Genomic DNA, 22111 nt, shown 5'->3' on the forward strand with positions numbered 1-22111 from the left:
ACAGTTTTTGTGTTTATATAGGACTGAAAATTCGGTATCTTTCTGCTTTGGACTCCAGGTCCAACATAGCATTAAGTAATGAATAATATGATAACTATATGAAATGAACAACGCCAGGCAGAGGAAGTTCAGCCTCGCGTTGGTGTGTGCTGACGCACACAAAAGCATGCGTGGCTGAATCAGCTGACTGAAGGCAGTGTTGTCAGTTAGAGTTGCTTTTTCCGCGATGCCGGCTTCTCACTAAGCACACAGCCCGCTTCTGGCTCAAAGGCTTTTTAGCAGCAGATCAACTTTGACCTCACCGTCTCTGTACTTTCACATGACTCTGATGCACCACAAAGCTGCAGCTTGTGTGAGAAAGCCTTCAGTTTTCTTACACTGTGTAGATAAAAATGAGTTTAATCGAGCTAATGAAAGCTATTTTTTCTCAGTCTAAAGTTGTGCCTTAAACAGCTTTTCTGAACAGTTCTTGAATATCTTGTATCAACACCACTGGAGGTGTCTTTGGGCGGTGCCAGTAGCTTACTCTTCTTCCTTATGACATCATTTCCTCAGGATGAAAACAAGCAGCTTCCATCATCTGTGCCAAAGAAGCCGTCGAAGCCACGGCTGTCGACAGGGAAGGACAGGAGTGTGGACTCTGCTGTGGACAAGCAGCGGCAGGAAGCCAGAAAACGGTTGATGGCAGCGAAGCGGGCGGCATCAGTACGACAGAACTCGGCTACGGAAAGCGCTGACAGCATCGAAATATACGTCCCCGAGGCGCAGACCCGCCTCTGAGAGCGAGCCAGCACCCGTTGTCATCGAAATAATGACTCACGTCAGACATTCACTGATACAAAACACACAGATCTGAGACGAACACGCAAAAACCATCCAACGGATGCACAGAGGTCGATCCCTCTTAGCAACACCGCTGACTACGGAGACATGTAGGGATCACAGAGCACCGTAATAATCCAGAGTAATGCAGATCGTCAGCCTGCTGCCATGGGACAGAAATAACCTTTACAGATGTTTAATACTATTGTTGTTATTATTGATATTATAATAATTATTATCTCTTAAAGTATTTCAAGACTGTCTTAATTGTGTAAGTATCTTGAATAAGGACATCATGTACCTTGTGAGCTGAAGAATCTTGGCATCCCTGAAGTTTACTCTCTAAAAAAAAAAAAAAAAAAAATCCTTTCACAGCTGAGTCCACCAGCTGATTGAGGCTGCGGCTTACTGGCTGAGCTACCATCCACACACACTCAGGACACACATGCAGGTGTACTCACTGTCCACCGAGTCTTCCTGTTCTCTCTTTGTATCGGACTGCCACTCGTTGCGGTGTGGTGTGAGCGCTATACTGTGTGGGAGTCTTAAGATGGCGTTATTGTACTCAGAGGTTTAAAATGCAGAGAAGCAGAGGAAGGCAGTAGCATATATTATATATATCACACTATTACAATGTTGATTTTGTAAATGTTGTATACCAAATTAATTGTTAGAAAGAGGTCAGTGTTCAGCACCAAGGTAGTTTTTTATAGATCGAGTACATTTACTGTCATTATATATTAGCACTTGATGCAATCATTCAGACCACACCTTTCTCTCTTCTGCTCCTTCTCACAAACGCCCACTACACAGTCTGTTTGTGAATCCCCACTGTTAAAGTCTTACATTAGGTAGTTTGTTTTTTTTGGTAGGGAATTTGAGGAATGAAAGTCGAGTTACTTTGAGCTACAGTGGAATGTATGACTTGTATCCATTTACAGCTCATGTTGACTTGATCGCTGCACTTTCCGTTCACCTCAGATCAAGTTTGCCCACCTTTGTTTTCCCTAATCATTCTGATTTTCACTGCATCCTTATGTGATGCAGGGGACCAAGACATTCACCACTTGATACGGCATTCCCGTTCAACCAGACTGTGTGATAGGGTAGGGGTCTGCCCGCTACTGGAAAGGAATTGAGGCAGCATAGCAATAATGTAGTTCTATTAGATCAAGTGTCCGTTGTAGGTACCATTTCTTTAATTTTTTAAAGTCTTAAGTAAAGCAGAAGGAAATCTGCACTCTTTGTTTTGTTACACAGAAATGTTGTATCAACCAATTAGCCAAACCTCGATTAAAACAATCATTAGGAAAAGAAATTAAGTTAAAAAAATGAAGCAGTGTGGTTTGCTCTGAGATAGTCTGCCGGAGACCCTTCCAGGCAGATGTGGACAGCGGACAAACTGCTCAGATATAAAATGGCACCGCAGATGTTAGATGTTTCGTGGTATTAGTTCTAAGCGTTGTTACGTTGTGAAACTTGCATTCCCGTGGCCCTTCTGTGGTGCTGGATGTGGGTGCAGCGTCAACACGCCGGTGGCAGATTGAGACACTTAATCTGACACATCAGTGTGTTCTGGCATCAGTTAAAATCTGTTGTCACCTGTAAAGTTTGTAAAAACTACCAGTTGGAAAAATAAGTGAGAGTGGGGGGGGGGTTTCTCAAAGCTCTTGCTGTGACACTCCATAAAACAATCATTTTTTAGCGAGGGTCCCACTGACTGTAGTTACTCCTGAAACTTAAGCGCTTAGAGTAGGTAAAGAACACTCTGACCTCCACGGTGTGGCGCTGCTTCTCCGTATGATTAACCCACAGTGTGACACGCATAGTCCTGTAACGGGGTGTGAGCTCAATACCCCTTTAACTCACCAAGCATAAATCTGATCCTCTGAGTCGGTTTGCCACCGGTGCTGCAGTTCAGTTCAGCCAAATTCTGCTAATTCTGGCATCCGACAAAGACACTTTTCTGCATAAAGCCAGAGCAAGTTAGTTGGCTGCTTTTCACGGTTAGATGGCAGGATTGGCGAGTTCGACAGTAACGCATTAATTTAGGCCTAGCTGTAACGTCACAGTGTTCGGAGCAGGGTTGGCTTCTGCTCACTTTGCATCACGGAGCCCTGATTTTTTTTTTTTAGAAAATTTAGACCTAAAGATCCTGGACAAAATGAATCTAGAGTGTTTAACTGTGCAAATTGATAATTCAGTACAACATAGTTCTTGCCCTCTAATGTGTTTCCATGCAAATCTTCGACTTTACTTCACTTTGACTTCAATCGATAGGTCCAGCAGGCGAAGGATGAATGTTTATTTCTTCTATGAACAGTGTAGTGAAATGTAAAATCTCAGGTTGAATACTAAATCGTAAAAACCACTATGGACAGAATATTTGTTGTATAAGCTTGGATGAATTGGCCAAATGTTCAGAACCTTTGCATAATATTCCATATGGCTCCAGACCCGCGCAGTGTTCCTCTCTGAGGAAAAATGTATTTTTCTTCCTAAGGTGTGGTGCGGTGTACAGACTGAACTGCTAAAGTCATCTGTGTCTTTGGCTCTCCTTTCTAGCAGCTTTAACCCCTGTCCTATGGGGTTTTTTGGCTGTTTTTTTTTTCTTTCTTTCTTTTTTGTTTGTTTTGTTTGGGAATCAAAAAAAAACTGTGGTACATTTTTTTAAAAATTTTAAAATTCATATGTCATTTGACACATTTTGTGGGGACTTTCACCTTAAATGAGGTCAAACATGTCTAATTAAGATAAATGGTGCTGCGAGGGCGACTTCATATTGTGCCAAGATGGCAGTGATCATTTCAGTCTCATTTGAAGTTTTTTATTTAAAATGATTGTTTTATTTAATCCTCTCGTGAATTCAGCTGGCTGCGTGTGTATTCTCTGAAGTTTTTTTGTTTGCATCAGCTCACTCCAGATGTGCTGTGCCTCGTCTCTGTTTGAACTCGTGACGCTTTGACTGTGGGTTTGGAACATCTGTCTGTTTCAGTTTTTCCTAAGTGGAAACGTGACGTTTAAGGTGTTCAAGAGTTGAACTGGGAATAGCAAAATAATCATGCACAAGTGTAGGTTGACATCTTTTTTCTTTTTTTTTTTTTTTCCTAAGAGCTGGTTCTCCCCCTAGTGGTCAGTCCATGTGTGACACTCCAAACATTTTCTACTCCATTTTGAATCATAAGAAATCAAGTTGAACTGGGAATGCTGACACAGTACACTGCATTGTCGATTTTCTTATTCTCTTATTTGTATAGCATCAACAATGGACATGTGCACCTCATTGTCCAAAGAAATCATTAAACATCCCTTTGCTACATGTCCTGGTCATCACTTCTGTCTTTTTTTTTTTTTAATTGCACTCATTCATGACACGGTGGTAATATTAGCTGCTAAGTTAATATTACGCTTAAATATGTCATAAGCATTAAAGTAGACTTTTATAGTTACTGTGTAATCTAAAAGCATGGCCTTCTTGCTTATAAAATATACAAAGATCCTTACCAGTGAACTTTGAGTAATCCTTTAAACGGGTCTTGCAAATGATCCGAAGTTATTTAATCTGTGTAAGGCGTTCAGGGTATGTACTGTGCGTAAGAATTTCTAAGTGTGACTAATGGTGGACAGTCCTTTCCCTTTGTTTTTTTTCTCTCCATATCTTTTTTGAGCCGGAACCCTTTATTTGCTTATATACCGAGAGCAAGACCTGATCAGGGATCTTCAGACAGCTTGTTTACTGGTACTTCCTGAGTTTCAAAGGGCTACAAAATGGACAAACGTCGACCAGAAGGTACAGCTCCGGAGGTGGATTATGTTTGTGCTATTCAGCCACCATGTGGACGAGGCTATATTTTCTGACTTAAGTGGTTTCTAGAATTTACCTAATTGTGAGAGACACAGTTGCGGTGAAAATCTTTGAAGTTAAAAATTGGGTCATCGTGTATGCTTGACGCTTGATGGACTGACTCATATAATCCGTTTGGACTTCAGCACCTGCCCATTTGGCCCTATCGCCTTGGCCACATATTTGTCCTCTCAGAGATCCGGCAAAGGAAAATGAGCAAAAACCATGTAGATCCAGATTATCTTGTACTGACCTATTTTGCAGAGGAAGCACATATCTTACAGATGGAGGGTTGTTTAATGTTATGGTGAATTAGTTAGACACTGTGAGCCTAGTTTCTTTTAAGAGAGTAAAATAATTGTGATTGCAATTATTTACGTGGCATATTTTCTGTATTACATATGTTGTAGAATTAAAGGGGAATGCCACTCAATTTTGGAATGCATGTTTTTGTCCCTTGTATTTATGTGTTTTTAAAAAATGACCTCCATTCAATTAATTTTTCTCAAATTTGGGGCAGGATAATGATCCAGAAAAACCTCTCTTTGTGATCCCAAAGTCTTTTGAGTTGTTTTCTTTTTTTAATTCTATAACCTAGAATAAAACCAGGCTCGGCAAAGCACTTTCATTTGCTCCAACCAGGTCACACAAACAGTACTTATCACCTGGCTGGTACCACCCAAAATGAGAATAAACAAAGAAATCCATACGAGCAACATGATCACCAGTGTGCATACCCTCAGTAAAGATTCTCATTCCTTCAAAACAGCTCTGAGCTGTCAGGGAAAGGGCAAAGAATAACTGACGGCATCCTTGAGTTTCTGGCATCAGGAGACTTTGGGCCCTATGGATCGTGGGGTTAGGTTTTGGTTGATTGGGCTTGCTCCCCACAGAGGCCATTGGCTCCCATCTAACTTGTATCTGGGGAGTTTGGAGGCAGGGTGCACACCTCGGAGTACTTGTTAGATTCTTTTAGCCCTTCCTAAGCTAACCAAGGCCAATTGCTGCCCTGCTGGAAGAGATGGCTACTGTGGGGGCTGTTGCCATGTGGGGAGTGTGACTCACTGATCCACAGAAATGTTTAGATTGATGAAAAATGGCTACTAACTAACATCCATGTGAATGTCAGAACGCTGCATTAAAACAAGATGAGCAGTGTTACTAATTTCACATGCGGTGGTTTATGATGTTGTGTCTGATCAAAAATGGAGTTCCCGATGATGTGCACTTAGATGATTGGACTTTTCACACTATCTAGAACTCCAACTGAATCAGGCCTGTATACCTAACATCAGTCACTGAGCTCTCTGTTGGGGTTCAGCAGGAGCAAAAGCCCAGCTGCGGGCCTTGTTGTTAAAGTACTATATTTTATATAGTTTAGTTATTCTACATTATTCTAATTATTCCTCAGCTAAGAAAATGGAGATTAAACTTTGTAAATTTAGTGGTGCATATTTATTGATCATAGCACCATCTTCAGGCTTCACGGTGAAAGAGTCACAAAAGAACCATACTGTCTTTAAAATTGTTAATTACTTTGATTACCTTAGCGACACAAAAGTTCATGCAATGAGTGACTTGTAGATGTTATAAAATGTCACTTAAAAGATTTATCATACATGTATGATTCAAACAATGCTTTGTTTTGCCATGCACTGTCAGCACATGCATGAGCTTTCAACTTAATCACATTATCGTTCATTTAAACCATTGACACATATGTTTAAAAACATAAAGACGAATGAAACTGGCAGGAGTGTCAACGGAGGAGGTCATTTTGTTGTAACAGTTTAGGTTTCCAACCCGCCTCTAAAAGATTTTATTTTGGTAAATATAACCGGAACTACTATTTTGATTGAACTGTTGAACTTCCGGTGGCAAACAATTGAGAAGAAGGCGGAGCTAGAAGAAGAAGGGGATGCCACCGGCGACGGTGCAGGTTAACTGATAACACCACTGTAACAACGAGAAAACAACCCGGAAATCTCTGCCACCTGTCGTCTTTTTGGTACGTTTTACTACTTCTGACATTATTAAGATTTTCTGCAAGTTATTTCTTTGCAAGCGGCTCTTTATTTGAGTAGAAACAGAAGTAGTGAAGTTTCCAGGCCATGTATGTGTACGTCAACGTAGCAGCTACAGTTCTGTACATTACGTGACATGTTGAACTTGACGCAGAGATACAACTTCTGCTTTCAGGACAGACATAACGTAGCCGTCCTGTTTTGATATAGTGTTTGAAATATTAAGCATTTTGCTTTTAGTTTCCATTTTGACATTCATGTTGTTAGTTTGGAATTTGAAGCTAGCCACCAAACATAATTTATTGTATCTATAAACATGTCACGGCAGAGGAGGGTATCTTTGGAAGTCAGTTGTTAGGAATAAAGTCCAAGAACAAATAATAATAAAAATGAACAACAATTAACAATTAACAATTTTTTTGCCATTATTAGGTCGATTTATGGATTAGTCAAGAGAAAAATTGTTGAGTTATATATTTTTTTCTCTATGCTGCTCATCCACTGGTTCCAGATTTCATAGAGTAGATTTTTTTATGAATGTATTTGTAGTCTTTGATATCATCTAACTGCTTATGTGGTATAAGGCATTTGAGCGTGTCCACTTGGACTTTGGGAAATCAAGAATGCGGTTCTGTACTCATAGCTTCTCCCCATTTTTGATGAAATATTTAATCTGTTTTGCCACAAGTTATCAACAATGAACATGTTTTATAATCAAAGCATCTTCTATTGTGTTTGTATGCTCAGATATTTTCATCTCCTTTATTAACGTGGCCCTCAATATTCTTGTATTTGCTTTGAGTCTACAGCCTTTTAACCGTACATTTTGCAGTTTTAACGCCCGACGTCGAGCCTGAACATCTGGCGTCTGACTGTGCGTGTGCTGCTCTGATCTGCTCAATCATCAGGCGACCTCTGACATGTTGTGCCAAAGTTCCCAGTGACCAGAGAACACTGTCCCCAGGCTAGCCGTGACAGGAAAGCAGTACGCAGATCAGCTGCATCATGGCTGCCAAGCAGCAGAGACCTGCGGCTGCTTCAGACAGCTCAGCTGAGGTCAAAAGGACAGAACGGAGGGCCAATGAGAAGAAGTGCTGTGAGTGGTTTGTTCCTCTTCTCTGTTCCGTGAAGGTGAAATGTGAAAATGATGCTTCTCATATGTCCTCTCTTAATCATTGACATCTGAGCACCTCAGCTGGAACTTTATTTAACATGATGCACTAACTTCCTGTTGGCTGTAAGCGTTGCTTTGTATGAGATGCCCTGCTCTGTGGATAGGTAATGTTTCAGCCAGCGCAGGTCGCTTAATGTCAACTCTGACGCACCTTCTGTCATTTTTGCTATGTATACACTAAGAGGGGGTGAAGGGATATTCAGTGGCATTCCTCCTGAAGCGTTTCAATATGATGATAAGCAGTGACCACTCAGGCTTGAAGAGTCTTTTATCAGGAATGTGGGACGGTTCTTAAATACCGGTTCTTAAAGTTTTCAGCATTAAAGGATTCCTGGCTGCAGGGCCTAATCATCTCTGTCGTGAGAAGTTTGAGTTAAGTCTGCTCTCGCCACATCCTTGTTTTGAAAGATTTATCTTCTCTGAACTGAGGACTGTTTTCCAAGTACACAGAAGAAAAGAAAAGAAAAGAAAAAAAAAAATCAGAATCAGAATATTTTCCATTCCAATGCTGGAGCCAACACAGTTACACAAGGAGCACTAAACTGGGTTGCTGAGCAGCAGAACTCTGAGAAACATTAATCATCAGCTCGGACGCGGTCAAAATGTTACAATAAATGTTAACCAGGCTGTGGACACTGTAGAAGTGACATGAAATTATAACAAAACCCTCCCACTCCATGCTGTCTTGGCATGCTGTATGTGCACGTACTTATGGTTGTTTATAAAACCTCTTTTGTTTCAGACTGGACCTTTTACAGAGGGGGGGGGGGTCACAAAAATGTCCCGTCATGCTTAAAAACTGAAGTGTTGTTGACGGATTGTATTAAACCATTCCTCTCCATGGTTGCTTTGTGTGCAAACTGCAGCGTGGGCCTCCTACATGACCAATTCTCCAACCATGATAGTGATGATTGGGTTGCCTGCGAGGGGGAAAACCTACATGTCCAAGAAGCTGACGCGCTACCTCAACTGGATTGGAGTGCCTACGAAAGGTCGGTACTGAGGACACATGAGCTTTTTTCACAAAGTGACGGTTGATATGTGCACATGAAATAAAGTTTTTTCACAGGGACACTCAGATATGCATCTGCTTAAGTCAGAGTGGTGCTACAATGCATTTCCTCTCTGTGAATATTGCAATGGTTTAGAAACATGACTGTAGTTAGAATCTTGCGCTTAAGGCAAAGGGAATTTAACTTGCAGTTATATTTAGGCCGTCACCCATTATTGCACTGCTGCGAGCGCAGCTGTGCCCTTATGTTTTCACCTTTGAGGAATGCAGGAGAACTGGTGCGGCAGATGCAGCTGAAATGAAGGTTGTTGCCTCAACAGAGAACGTACAGTAATCTTCTTACCTGTCTTTGCATGCCTCTCCCCTTACTGTTCCCCTCCGATCTTGGCAGTCTTTAATCTCGGAGTTTATAGGAGAGAAGCAGTGAAGTCATACAAGTCCTACGACTTCTTCAGACACGACAACGAAGAAGCAATGACAATTAGAAAGTAAGTACGAAACATCCCCTTTATTGGGACCTCCTATGGTGATATGTCTCTACCATCAGAGTCTGAACAGCTTTTCCATGCGGGTTAATCACGCACATGTATTTTCTGTCTCCTATGCTTCCACAGACAGTGCGCTCTAGTGGCACTGCAGGATGTCAAAGCCTATCTGAATGAGGAGGGAGGCCAGATTGCTGTAAGGACATGAAAATGTGAACAGCGTGTGTGTTCTTTGTGAATAAATGTAAAGTTTAGTTTGATTTACGCTGTATGTTCCATGTCTTTGGTCAGGTTTTTGATGCCACAAACACCACCAGAGAGAGGAGAGAGCTCATCCTTGACTTTGCAGAGGATAATGCATACAAGGTGACGAATGAGTGAAAGACGCACTCTGCTTCGAGTTAGATTCAGTTTTCAGAAACCACCGACAAATACTCCAGATGTGTGAGTGTTTAAACTGGTCACGAGTCTGATTCATTTCGTCTGTTCCGTCAGGTGTTTTTTGTCGAATCAGTATGTGATGATCCGGACGTCATTGCCGAAAACATTATGGTAAATGTGAAGTTCATGATTTTGCGTTAAGTGCGTACTTTTGAATTGGCAAAAACTGGAAGGAATTTATCTGTGCAAATGATTCTTTCACAAAGGACGTGAAGGTGTCCAGCCCGGATTACCCTGAGAGGAACAGAGAGAGGGTCATGGAGGATTTTCTGAAGAGAATAGAGTGTTACAAAGTGACCTACCAGCCATTAGACCCAGACGAACATGACAGGTAAGAAGTTGTTCTTATGTAAGAATTCTTATTCGCTTATACTTTGTCACAATTTTCTGCAGCGTGCTACTGAAAGCAAATCTAATGTAGACTTTTCTTAATGTAGGACTGTGTTATTCCTTCTTCTTTTGAAGATGTGAGTGAATATGTACTTGCAGAAATGTTCCAGCAGGTGGAAACAGAAGCTCATTTGTAATGCAAACCAGCTCAAAGCTCCCAATTTTTTTTGAACTCCTGTCTTTGCTTTTTAAATTTTTTTTTATTAATTAACTGACGGGATTCATAAGTTTGCAGCTGTCTTTCTCAAACAAAAAACGTAAGCTTCACATTTGGTTTTAATAGCAAGAAAGGGTAGTTAATCTTTTCTCTACCTTTCATGTCTTGTTTACTCACAAAGAAGCTATTGACACAAATATCCCTGAGGATTTTAGACTGTCTCCTTTACTGGCTTCTCAGCTTGTTTGGGTCAGACAAACATTTCTGATTTACATTGATCTTTTTACTCTGGCCTACAGGAGTCTGTCCTTCATCCAGATCATCAATGTCGGCCGCCGTTTTTTGATCAACAGGATTCAGGACTACATCCAGAGTAAGATAGTCTACTACCTCATGAACATCACCGTACACTCCCATTCCATTTACCTGTGTCGGCACGGAGAGAGCCAACACAATTTGGAGGGACGCATCGGAGGCGACTCTGAGCTGTCGGAGAGAGGAAAGCAGGTGCTTTATCTGTTTTTATAGATCCCTCTTGCAGAATCCAAATCCTAGTGTGTGTCTAATTTATTCACCAAAATGTTTAGTTCAACCATGAATCCAGAGCCTCACAAATATTCTGTTGCATGCAATCAATTACTGACTTTCATTAATCATTTCACTGAAGTCGTGCGTGGAGCTGTCAGTCTGAGAGCTTTTTTATGTTATCTTTGACAGTTTGCTGCAGCACTGAAGGGTTTTGTGAAAGAGCACCGACTGTCAGACCTGAAAGTTTGGACCAGCCAGTTGAGACGCACCATTCAGACAGCGGAGGAGCTGGCCGTCCCCTACGAGCAGTGGAAGATACTTAATGAAATTGATGCTGTAGGTCTTCTGATACACAGCCAAATGGAGAGACAAACACAGTGAGTCTCACTGCGACTGCTTCTCGTTTCAGGGAGTGTGTGAAGAGATGACCTACAAGATGATTGAGGAAAAACATCCAGAGGAGTTTGCCATGAGAGACCGTGACAAGTATCATTACCGCTACCCTGGGGGAGAAGTAAGAGATTACACTTTCCCCCTAGAGGAGGTTTCAGCTCTCTCGTATGCTCTGATGGATGCAGCCGTTTAGCTAAATGTGTGATATTTCTCTGTCCACAGTCTTACCAGGACCTGGTTCAGCGACTGGAGCCGGTTATTATGGAGCTGGAGCGACAGGGCAACGTTCTGGTCATCTGTCATCAGGCTGTCATGCGCTGCTTGCTCGCCTATTTCCTGGACAAGGGCGCAGGTTACGTGCACAGAAACATGACACACGCCAAAGCAGCGCCTTACGTCGCAAATTCACATTACTGTAGGATCGCAAAAGTCTTAGTCCTGCCGCTGTTTGTTCAGCTGAGGAGGCCGTTGAAGACAAACACAAAGAACCCTAACCCTAACCCCTCAAAGTCGCAGTGATGTAAGGACAACTGCGTCATGAGCCAGAGGAGCCTTTCATAATACAAACATTAAAAAGTACACTCAGATTGGCAGCTGCACGGTGTTGCCAAATACACATTTTATGAAAGAGTTTCAGTGTGTAAAACACTTTTCATCTGCCGCTGCTGTAAACTGTTGATTTAGTGGGATTCAAGCTGCTAGAGCTTCAGTGCAGTAAGAGCCGCAGCCCAGCAACTGTTCTGTGTTTTCTAAAAAAGACCAGATGCATCCAATCCTATCAAATAAAGCATTTCTTTCCCTTTAAAGGTAAAATGCCAAATGAAATGTAAGATTCATTAGAAGTGCTCTTATTGCACAACCCAACAAACAGCACAAGCTTTGTCTGCTGCCGATATTTCACAGACATCCTGAGCAAACTCTACCAGACTTTTACAGAACAATCCCTCAAACTTCGATGTTTATTGGTTTTGATTTGGTAGATTAAGACACCAACAGTTTTTGTTTTGCTAGTAAGCCTTACTCATAACAGAATTATGAACGGGCCTAATCCTTAGGTGGATGTTGTGTTGGCCCACCAGGTTACTTTGCCCTAAGCTCAAGGCTGCTGCAAAGACCGCCCAAGAATAGGGCAGCTGTAGCAGCGGCATGCAGTCTGCCCTACTTGTCTGCCTCAAGTAAATAGGGAGCATATTTCTTAGGCTTGCTGAGACAGTAAATAAAACTCTTTAGAGCATATATTAGCATTTAGGCTACATGACATTGGCTCTGAGCTGAAGCCCTGATGTCACCTTAAAGTGTTGCTAAAGTAAGGAATGTTCAAAGTCAGTGCAGCTGGGCTCAGTGACCCTCCAATAAAGTATAGGTTTTCACCTTGTTAGCAAGCCCAGTTGGGGATTCTTAAATTCTTGATTAAGCAGTTTACTCCACGGTCAAACTTTTTTCTTGCCTGGACACTGCAGCACACCAGCGTATGAGACAGCCAGGGGCTTCATGTCTGACAAACCAACTGGACCAGTCATGCCAGGAGCGTGTGCCGAGTTGAAGGTCAGCAGTGGAGACAGAGATCAGGATAATTTGTTTATTTACTGATGATTCGCATGAAATTACACAAACGTTAAATCTAACCATTTCAAAGCGGGGATTTCTCTCTTGAAAAGAAATAAATCCATCGCACTGATGAACAGATATGGGGTTACTGTCGATGCTTGGAGGATCAAAGCAGCAAAACAACTCTCAGAGAAACATGGTCTTATTTTCAGATCGATTAAAATGTTTAACTTGATCATTAAGAAAGGTTATTTACACAAGAATAATTAGACTACAGCGGGTGGTGGTCTGTTTTATAGCAGGGCAGTGAATTACATCTGTGTATTTATGTGTGCCATTCAGGTATATGTAGACTACCAAGCCAAAAAAAGAAAAAGGTCACCACATTGATTTAACCAAGCAAATGGGTGAGAAAATCTCTCACGATCACGATCGAAGGCCACTTAAACGTTTGGCGAATCGATTAAATGGTTTGCGGAAAAGAGACGTACAGAGGAGAAGGGAAACCACAGATCAAAGAGAGAAAAGCACTGATCAAACGTATTGAAAATAAAGGCATCGACCTTTTTGAGCAATGGAAAAAGGCCATGTGGTCAGATGAGTTCAGATGCGCCATGTTCCAGACTGATGGGGGAGGAGCAGAGCTGCATCCTTCATGCCGAGTGCCTGCTTTGATTTGGGGAGGCCTCAGATGGTCTAGGTTCAGCACCATCAGGTGTCCATGCATAGATTTATTTTGTTCCTAGATGGCATTATTCCAAGATGACAATGGCAGGATTCATCTGCCTCAAACTGTGAAAAAAATGGTTCAGGGAGCATGAGACATCATTTCCACACACGCACTGGCCACAGCGGACCTTAACTTCATTGAGATTTATTTTTGGGATGTGCTGGAGAAGATGTTACGCACTCTTGCACAAGCTTATCGGAATGACTCTAGTAGTGAATCTGAAAAGCTAAATCAAACACAGCTAAATCTGCACGTCTGGTGATTCCAACGGGAATCAGGACCATGAAGTATTCATTAGAAAGAAACTCAACTATCCCAATTCAGCAAGCACTCGGCAGAAGAGGGTGAAAAAAATAACCTCTGGCTGAACCAGGCGACAGAGGGAAAGTCATGAGTCTCAGCTGGTGAAACTGAGAGGACAAAACAGAGCGAAAACAAGAGCTCAGAGGGAGAGAAAAAAGTGTCTTGTGTGCAAAAGTTTGCTCAGTGAGAAACAACCAAAATTGAGCTTCCTTTGTAAAACAGTGCACGGCGTTCATTTTAAAAATACTTGTGCAGACAAAAGTGCAAAGTGGTGTTCTGCAAAAACAACTTGCACATCCCCGGGCAATGTTCCCTTTTATAAATCACAGTTCACTTGGGAATGTGTGCACGTGGATCAGCTGCACATCCCACCATCTTCACGCCTACATGCAACTAGAAAGGCCAAACCAGATCGCCTTGTAAAACCGATGTAAAGAAATGAGGCTGCAGATCAGCGTCTCCGGGCACTACCTCGTGGTAATAACTGAGAAGAAGAAAAGGGGCTTTTTCTGACTCGAGCTGGTTGCAGGCCATGAGACTTCTTTGCTCCTTGAACACAAATCAGAGTTTGTCAGTAAAACGCTATTTATTGAAGTTTTGCCAGGTTGGCCTCAGCCTCGGACTCATACTACAGTCACTACTATTAGACAAAATGATACAATGAGCAGAATTTACAATTGAAAAAGTGTGCACGTTTGTCTTAACTAGCACAAACAACAGGGGGTTTAAACTGCAAGGACAAAGTTGATCTGCAGCTAAACCAAGATAAATGTGTGAAGTTCTCACATTGTATTTGTTTATCTGGCCTCATTTTATCACTTTACCATCTGCGTCGCTAATCTCGCCATTCTCCAGAATATTTGAAGTACTCAAGGTTAGGAGTTTAACTACAAGTGTGCAAATGCTCCCGTCAAGATTGTTTTTATAGATCCCAACATCTTTGCGTGAAGGGACATTCACCTCTTGTAACCCCTCCCGGTGTGCCTAAGAGGATTATAAATAAAGCTCCTGAACATTAACTGGGAGTGATGCTGGAAAAATATTGTTTGGCATAAAAGCCATAATTAGGTGTGTGCAGACAGAGGGTTTTACCAGTCAGGGGAGGCAGTGCTCCGTGATGCAGCATCTTTTTTTAAAGGCTTGGCTGGAGTTAAAAACCAAAGAGTGGGTTCTGCTCTGACTGGCATTGGGTCTAAACGCTCTTCCACCCACGGGCTCTCTGTAGACTTAACACGGAGGTGTGCACCGTGCAGCTTATACAGCACGGCATAAATGTGCTGACCATGGGTGTGCCTTCCACAGCATGAGAGACAAATCCACAAACATTTAAGAGCTGACAAAACCACAGCTGGATAAATCCAGAATACCAGCTAAAACCTCACTCGTCATTTTTTGTTTTTGTCGGCTCAGATGATCTACCCTACATGAAGTGTCCCCTGCACACTGTCCTCAAACTCACTCCTGTGGCCTATGGTAAGTCACCTGTCTGCTCAATAAGTGTACTCAGCGTCTACTTTTGTTTTTGTTTGCTCCCTGAGATTCATTATTCCCCTGTCGCTCTCTCTCTCTCTCTATATGAATGTAAGGTTGTAAAGTGGACATGTTCGACCTGAAGGTGGAAGCTGTCAACACTCACAGGAACAGACCATTAGTAAGTTTCTTATGAAGACGTTTCAAAATCAAGTTGTCGGCCACCCCCCCCAGCTCTATGTGATAAGTGTGACAGGACAAAGTGCTTGGAGCAGGCCTATTCTTAGGAATTCAAACCAAAAATTACACCCTGTGGTTTCTTATCCTGCTTTTAAAAAGCCAGTTATCCAGCCCTCCAGGCAAGATGCTCCATACACAATCTAGATCTTATACAGAAGTCTTATCACAAACCATTCATCAGCGCTAGACCCAAGCCCTAGTAGTTTATAATCTGTAGAATTACATCAAGCATTTTATTGATGAAGTTTCATTTCCGTTCTTCATAACAACATCAGGTCACCAAAGCCAGGAAGAACCCAACACACAACAGACTGTGGTTAGAAGGAGGGACTACCGACATGGTTTGACACACACACAGGGAGTGTTGTCACAGGTTTATTGGAACTGGGTGTGAAACTCCAGGAGGCGTAGCACAAACGGGCTGCTTCAGTTTTACCAGTTAATTTATTGTGGATATGTTTGCACAAGTATGATAAAGTTATTATTTAAATCAAATGTGATGCTTCAACATTGACATTTTTGTGATATTTCTCAAACTAAATGTCCTCTAAGCACCAACATCTGGGCCAGCAGAGACTTAAAGCCACGTTCGAGGTGTTCTTGAAAACATTTTGGAGTCACGACCTGGAAATAGGTTCTGAAATATTCTTGACCTCGTATTTGACTCCAGGAATGCATTCTAAACTGCATCCAATTTAAAAAGAGCACTTATTTCGAACTTCAAATGTCAGTAGAGTGGCTGCAGAATGTCTGTTCTGGCCACTGGAGTTGATCAGATGTTGTGGAGAGGGGGGGTTTCACAGGCCGTTTGTTAATAAGCAGAAGCAAACAGCACTCGCTGTTTCACTGGAAGCAATAGAGAAGATATACATAACATATTTATAAACTAAATAAAGTGACAGCTGAGTTTAACGTGATGTAGGAGCTCTTTTTAGGTCACAGTTTGGCATTCTGGGTAAACATTCTGGAGAATTGACTCACTTGTACTTTCTTGCCAAGAGCTTGATGAAAGGATTGATTTCACTCATATCTGACCGTGTATCTTGACTGCAAGTAGCAGCCTGCCAAGTTTTATCCAAAGTTAACAAAATCTGTATGCCAGTACCTGAAAAAATGTTTGTAAAGGACTATTTCTGTCCTCTTAGAGAGAGGTTTACATGTCTGTGGTACAGAACTTCTGGCAAGAGCCTGAAAAACTGTTTCTTAAATGCTTCATATCAGTTATATGAATAAATTCCGACTTCATGTTTTCAGCAGTTCCATGTGCTGCAGCGCTTCAGTTAATGATGCCTTGCCTTCCTGTTTACTTGATAACTATTCATTCATACAGTTACTCGTCTTCTTTGTCTCCAAATGACAAAATGAAAGTTTCTCATATTTCAAGATGTCCTGAAAATACTTGTAATGAAAGACGAAAGAGATGTATTGTTTATCACAGGCATATGAGAAGAGACTCATGCTTCAGAACAAAGAAATAGGATTAAGAAAACGTAAACACATGTAACCTTTCTATGTTAAATTAAAGATGCAGTAAGCTGAGATAATAAGCTTTGGAAATGTATTATATACACATATATACACTCACCGGCCACTTTATTAGGTACACCTGTTCAATTGCTTGTTAACACAAATGGCTAATCAGCCAATCGCATGGCTGCATTTTTCCATGTAGAGGTGGTCAAGACAACTTGCTGAAGTTGAAACCGAGCATCAGAATGGGGAAGAACGAGGATGTAAGGTGACTAGGTGGCGTGGTTGTTAGTGCCAGACGGGCTGGTCTGAGTATTTCAGAAACTGCTGATCTGCTGGGATTTTCACGCACAACCATCTCCAGGGTTTACAGAGATTGGTCCGAGAAAGAGAAAATATCCAGCCTTGCTGATGTGAGAGGTCAGAGGAGAATGGGCACAATGGTTCGAGATGATAGGAAGGCGACAGTAACTCAAATAAGCACTCGTTACAACCGGAGAATGCAGAACACCATCTCTGAACGCACAACACGTGGAACCTTGAAGAAGATGGGCTACGGCAGCGGAAGACCACACCGGGTGCCACTTCTGTCAGCTAACAACAGGAAACTGAGGCTACAGTTCGCACAGGCTCACCAAAACTGGACAATAGAAGATTGGAAAAACGTTGCCTGGTCTGACGAGTCTCTATTTCAGCGGCTACATTCAGATGGTCGGTCAGAATTAGGCGTAAACAACATGAAAGCATGGATCCATCCTGCCTTATATCAACGGTTCAGGCTGGTGGTGGTGGTGTGATGGTGTGGGGATATTTTCTTGGCACACTTTGGGCCCCTTAGTACCAACTGAGCATCGTTTAAATGCTGCAGCCTCCCTGAGTTTTGTTTATCTCTTTATGACCATCTTCTGATGGCTACTTCCAGCAGGTGAATGCATCATGTCACAAAGCTCATATCATCTCAAACTGGTTTCCTGAACATGGCAGTGAGTTTACTGCACTGCAATGGCCTCCACAGTCACCGGATCTCAATCCAACAGAGCACCTTTGGGATGTGGTGGAAGGAGAGATTCGCATCATAGATGTGCAGCAACTGCGTGATGCTGTCATGTCAATATGGACCAAAATCTCTGAGGAATGTTTCCAACACCATGTTGAAAGTATGCCACAAAGAATTAACATGTGTGTGTGTGTGTGTGTGTGTGTGTGTGTGTGTATAGCCAGTGGCAAACAAAAAACTCTCAGTTTGATCATTCATACCTCTGAGTGCCTTTTGTCTTCATTTCCTAACCAGTGATCTCCATAAATGTTCCCCCCTTGTAGAGTTTGTGCTCATTAGCTGACAAGTGTTTGAGTTTTAGACAGAGTGGGTGTTAACACATAAACATTAACTGAGAAAGCTCTCTAATTAGGGTGAGGAATATCCTGTCTGCTGGGACCGATGTGAATGGCTTTTCTATTTATGGTTGTTTGCATCAGTAACTGTTTTGTTTCTTTTTGCCTTCTCACAGCTTCTCACATGTGACAACAGAATTCCACGCTATTGTGTTGTAATTGTTCTGAGAAAAAGGTTTGCTCATCCACCCAACTTTGTTTGTTTTTCTCTGCCCAGAATAAAGTCAAAACGGGCCCCATGCCGCCACCTTTCCTCCGCAGGAACAGCTTCACTCCGCTGTCCAGCCAAGACCAGATCAAGCGACCTCGCCTTTACAGCGTTGGCAACCCTTCACACTGCCGACTGTCCCGTGCTCCCACTTTACCCAGAATGCAGTTCTCTGAGGCGTTCGAGGGGGCTGAGATGCAACAAAGCGAGGTCAGTGTCAATCACAGATGTGACATTTCTAAGACTTCGAAGGCTAAATGCGTTTACTGTAACCCGTCACAAGCTTGGTACTATATGTAAAAGTATTTATCACAACTGCGTTTGGACCAAAGGAGGCGGGAAAAGGTTATCAGGTGGATCAAAAATTACAATAAATAAATGAGTTTGTCTTGAATAATTCGGTGGATCGTGGGCTTCAGTGTCTTTTGTCAATCACACGTGAGAAAGTGTTGCTGCGACACTCTTGCTTCTGAAGCTCGTTTGTTATGACCTGACTCATTAAAGTCAACACAAAATTACGTCTGAACACAAAGAAAATAAAGAGTTTTATGGACTGAAAAAAGTATCTGGGCAGCGGAAAAATCTAGAAGCTAGACCACTAATGCTACCATGATGCAATCCAGCAGCAAGAGTGTTACTCCACCTACGGAATTATAGTGAGCCACCAAGCAATGTCTGTATAGATAAATAAACTGTATATGACAACTTGATCTTAGTGCAACAGTCAAAATCACTACTCTTGGATCAATGAATTCTTACAACCGCATCTTGCAATATGTTCTCGATTGTAGTTGCGGCCCTGGAGCTGGGTTCAAACACAAGAGAGTAGTCTTTTAAGTTGACTCTATAGCTTCAGCGAGCTTTATTGATAAAACTACAGAAGCTGCTGGTGGTTTTTTAAGCCGTATTGCTGAAGGGGCATGTGAAAATTAGGACTGGAATTTGGTTACATTAGAACAAGACTGAAACATCTACAGACACCATGCCGCGCTGCTGTGTTTCTGCTGAGTAACGATAGAATAACGAGGCTTTACTGACTTTCATCCACAATGTACGGGCAGGTAAAGATTTAGGGTGTTCATAAAATAGTTTTCAGTGCTATACTGCTGGTGTAATGCAGCACTTGGAAGCTGCGGTAAATCCTCCTCACCTTGACAGATTTACAACAGGAGTAATGAGAACCCAACTGAAGAACCTGCAACATGAGGACATTTTTATCGCCGTCTTGGGGTCAAAAGAAGACGCAAAGTGGATTGTTATGTTTTCAGATGTTTAGTGATAAACTCGAGATGGCCTTGCATTAGGAGACAAAGCTGCTGTGTGCAGAGCGTAGCTGAAATCTGTTCAGTTGTTTGCTCGGGGACAGACAACGCTGCAGGAGACGCTGATTTTATGACAAAACCATAACAGAAGTATTCAGGTGACCTCAGACCCAATCATGACAACTCAGCTATTTTCCTCCCTCAGCATTTCTGTGTTTCAGTTAGAAAATGCTGCTCTGCACAAATGGACACAAATCTTACTTTGGATCAGCCAGAGTCTCTGTCGTTTTGGCTTTATTAACCTGTTAAAATGCATGTTTGTTTTTTTTCTTTTTCTGTATGCCTGTGTTTTAACAAATGCTTTTGTGAAGCCTTTAATTTAGGCTTGAGTGTTTCCAACTCCTCTGTATGTGTGAACTGCAAAAACTGACACCCAGAGATTAGAGAAGAAAAACAAAAAGGATCATCCCTCATAGCCAATGACTGACAGAGTACCTGATAGAGTGACTATATTTCTGACTCATCTGGTAACATTTTAGGGCTTCTGAATTATTTAAATGATCAGAGGGCATTTTTAAAATCAGGGATTTTCACTGTTTCCTTCTGGGTTATTTGAAAAAGTCCCTTCATGGAAGTTCTATGCTTTTCAGTGCTGTTGCCCACAAAGTGACCTTTATGAACATGACTGCACTTCTAAAAATGGAGATGGGCAGAGAGCCCATCTCGCTCTGGCTTCCAACCTCAGAATTCAACATTAGCGCGAGTTCGGTCTGTGCCAGTCAAAACAAGTGCCTCATTCCTGTTTTGGTGTGGTGTTGTTGTTAATGCAGTCACTTTCTCTCCCTTCCTTTCCCATCTGGCAGGACTCTCTGAACGGTTTCAGTGCTGCAGACACAGACGACTGTATGAGGAACTGAAGATGTTTTTCTTCACTGCGATTCCGTCAAACAAAACCTCTGTTCCCTCCAGCTCAGTTATCTCACTCCTTCCTGGCTTGCCTTTTAAAGCAGGCTTCTCTCCAAGTGGGTGTGTCAGCAGTTATCCCAGCAAATAAGTTCCTCAGCCCTGTATCAAACACTGTATCTGTAAACCCAATATGTGTTACTGTAGGGTATATGTTTTAGCACGTAACTGGGTGAACATCTGCTTTTATAGGACAGGCTCTGGGCTGTGATTACATCAAATATACAAATCAACGATTTGTAGTAGAGAGACTGAAAATCATACGATATATTATAGATGACTGATATTAGACTGTAGAATGTGTTGATTGTGTGTTTTATGCGTGGGATTGATTTATTGCCTTCAGTTTTAATGTGTGAGAGTTCCTCTCTTGAAGGAAGCCATGTGCAGCCTTACTTCGTCCTCAGATTGGTTTTCCTAACTTTCTACTGTAAACATTCCCAGGTAATGTGTATCCTTCCTCTGGAGATCTGACGGGGGGGGGAACAGTAATTCTTTTTCAGAGTGTTATTTAACTGCCTGAAATGGCAGTTCACTTTCCCAGCGGGCAGACACAAGCTGTAAAAATGTATTAAATGTTCTGTCTCGCCCTATAAAAAGTGCAGGAGCTACTGTGACTCTTCGGTCCCCTGAGACGATGATTTAATTATTCTTATGTTATATTAAGGAGCCTGCTTGTATATTTTGTCTTCCACTCAAATAGCAGTTATGGCATTTTCTACATTTTCACTGTGATAACGTGGAGATAATCCCATTTCTTATAGTCACACTCTACTAAACAGATTCAAAGAAGTGCTCGGCTACACCTGATATTGTTGAGTTTTAAGCATTTATTTGGAAGAAAAGCAGGCAAAGTGGTACCTTAATGGTATGCAAATAGATGAGATCTATTCGCTTGACTTTGATTTCTATAATGGGGGTCGATCGGTCATTTGGAAAAGTGCCCGTATTTAAATGAACACAAGTCTGTGAAACCAGTAAACGAGACTATTGCAGATAGTATATGCTAAATGATGTTTCCCTTGATTTGAAGGATTTGTAATACATTTGAACGTCGTAAACATAGCTTTAATCTTATTGCACACATATTTCATTTAATAAAATGAATATTCCATTGTTTATACACTGACTTCTGTAAGAGGATGTTGTCTGTGCACGTTTGACACTTCAAGACTAACCGAGAGCTTTAACCGTGACTAAACCAGCGTTTCCTTGTGGACTAATAATCACAAGATGTCCTTTTGTTGCAAAAAAA

At 41.8% G+C, this 22111-nt stretch overlaps 2 protein-coding genes across 6 annotated transcripts in view; both read left to right on the forward strand.

The window, feature by feature from the left end:
• Positions 1-4141, forward strand: part of dlgap4a (discs, large (Drosophila) homolog-associated protein 4a) — a 92335-nt gene extending 88194 nt beyond the window's left edge. For both annotated transcript variants that reach the window (XM_072367611.1, XM_072367612.1), the window contains exon 11: positions 556-4141. In XM_072367611.1, the coding sequence (XP_072223712.1) occupies positions 556-780 (225 nt within the window). In that variant the 3' untranslated portion in view covers positions 781-4141. The remainder of the gene's footprint in view (positions 1-555) is intronic.
• Positions 4142-6561: 2420 nt separating this feature from the next.
• LOC140272245 (6-phosphofructo-2-kinase/fructose-2,6-bisphosphatase 2-like) lies at positions 6562-21979 on the forward strand. 4 transcript variants are annotated; one of them, XM_072367629.1, is made up of 16 exons: positions 6563-6674; positions 7599-7786; positions 8731-8856; positions 9268-9364; positions 9491-9557; positions 9653-9727; positions 9857-9913; positions 10009-10133; positions 10649-10856; positions 11067-11213; positions 11287-11391; positions 11493-11622; positions 15262-15324; positions 15438-15502; positions 18641-18841; positions 20757-21979. In XM_072367629.1, the coding sequence occupies exons 2-16, from the start codon at positions 7696-7698 to the stop codon at positions 20808-20810; spliced, it is 1611 nt and encodes a 536-aa protein (XP_072223730.1). In that variant the 5' UTR covers positions 6563-6674; positions 7599-7695; the 3' UTR covers positions 20811-21979. The 4 variants fall into 4 exon arrangements, with proteins under 4 accessions (XP_072223732.1, XP_072223730.1, XP_072223731.1 ...); XM_072367630.1 differs by having other exon boundaries at positions 7632-7786; XM_072367631.1 differs by lacking the exons at positions 18641-18841; positions 20757-21979 and adding an exon at positions 15837-15946 and having other exon boundaries at positions 6562-6674; positions 7523-7786.
• Positions 21980-22111: the final 132 nt, after the last annotated feature.

The sequence above is a fragment of the Leuresthes tenuis genome, unplaced genomic scaffold (assembly GCF_036924035.1).
Source record: "Leuresthes tenuis unplaced genomic scaffold, fLeuTen1.0.hap1 SCAF_16, whole genome shotgun sequence".
Lineage (NCBI taxonomy): Eukaryota > Metazoa > Chordata > Actinopteri > Atheriniformes > Atherinopsidae > Leuresthes > Leuresthes tenuis.

Excerpts from the sequence above, each read along its gene's own strand:
- LOC140272245 (XM_072367629.1), top strand. The coding sequence starts at position 7,696 with ATGGCTGCCAAGCAGCAGAGACCTGCGGCTGCTTCAGACAGCTCAGCT. Across the intron at positions 10,134-10,648 it reads GACCCAGACGAACATGACAG|GAGTCTGTCCTTCATCCAGA; the intron begins GTAAGAAGTTGT and ends TCTGGCCTACAG. Across the intron at positions 11,623-15,261 it reads TTTCCTGGACAAGGGCGCAG|ATGATCTACCCTACATGAAG; the intron begins GTTACGTGCACA and ends TTGTCGGCTCAG.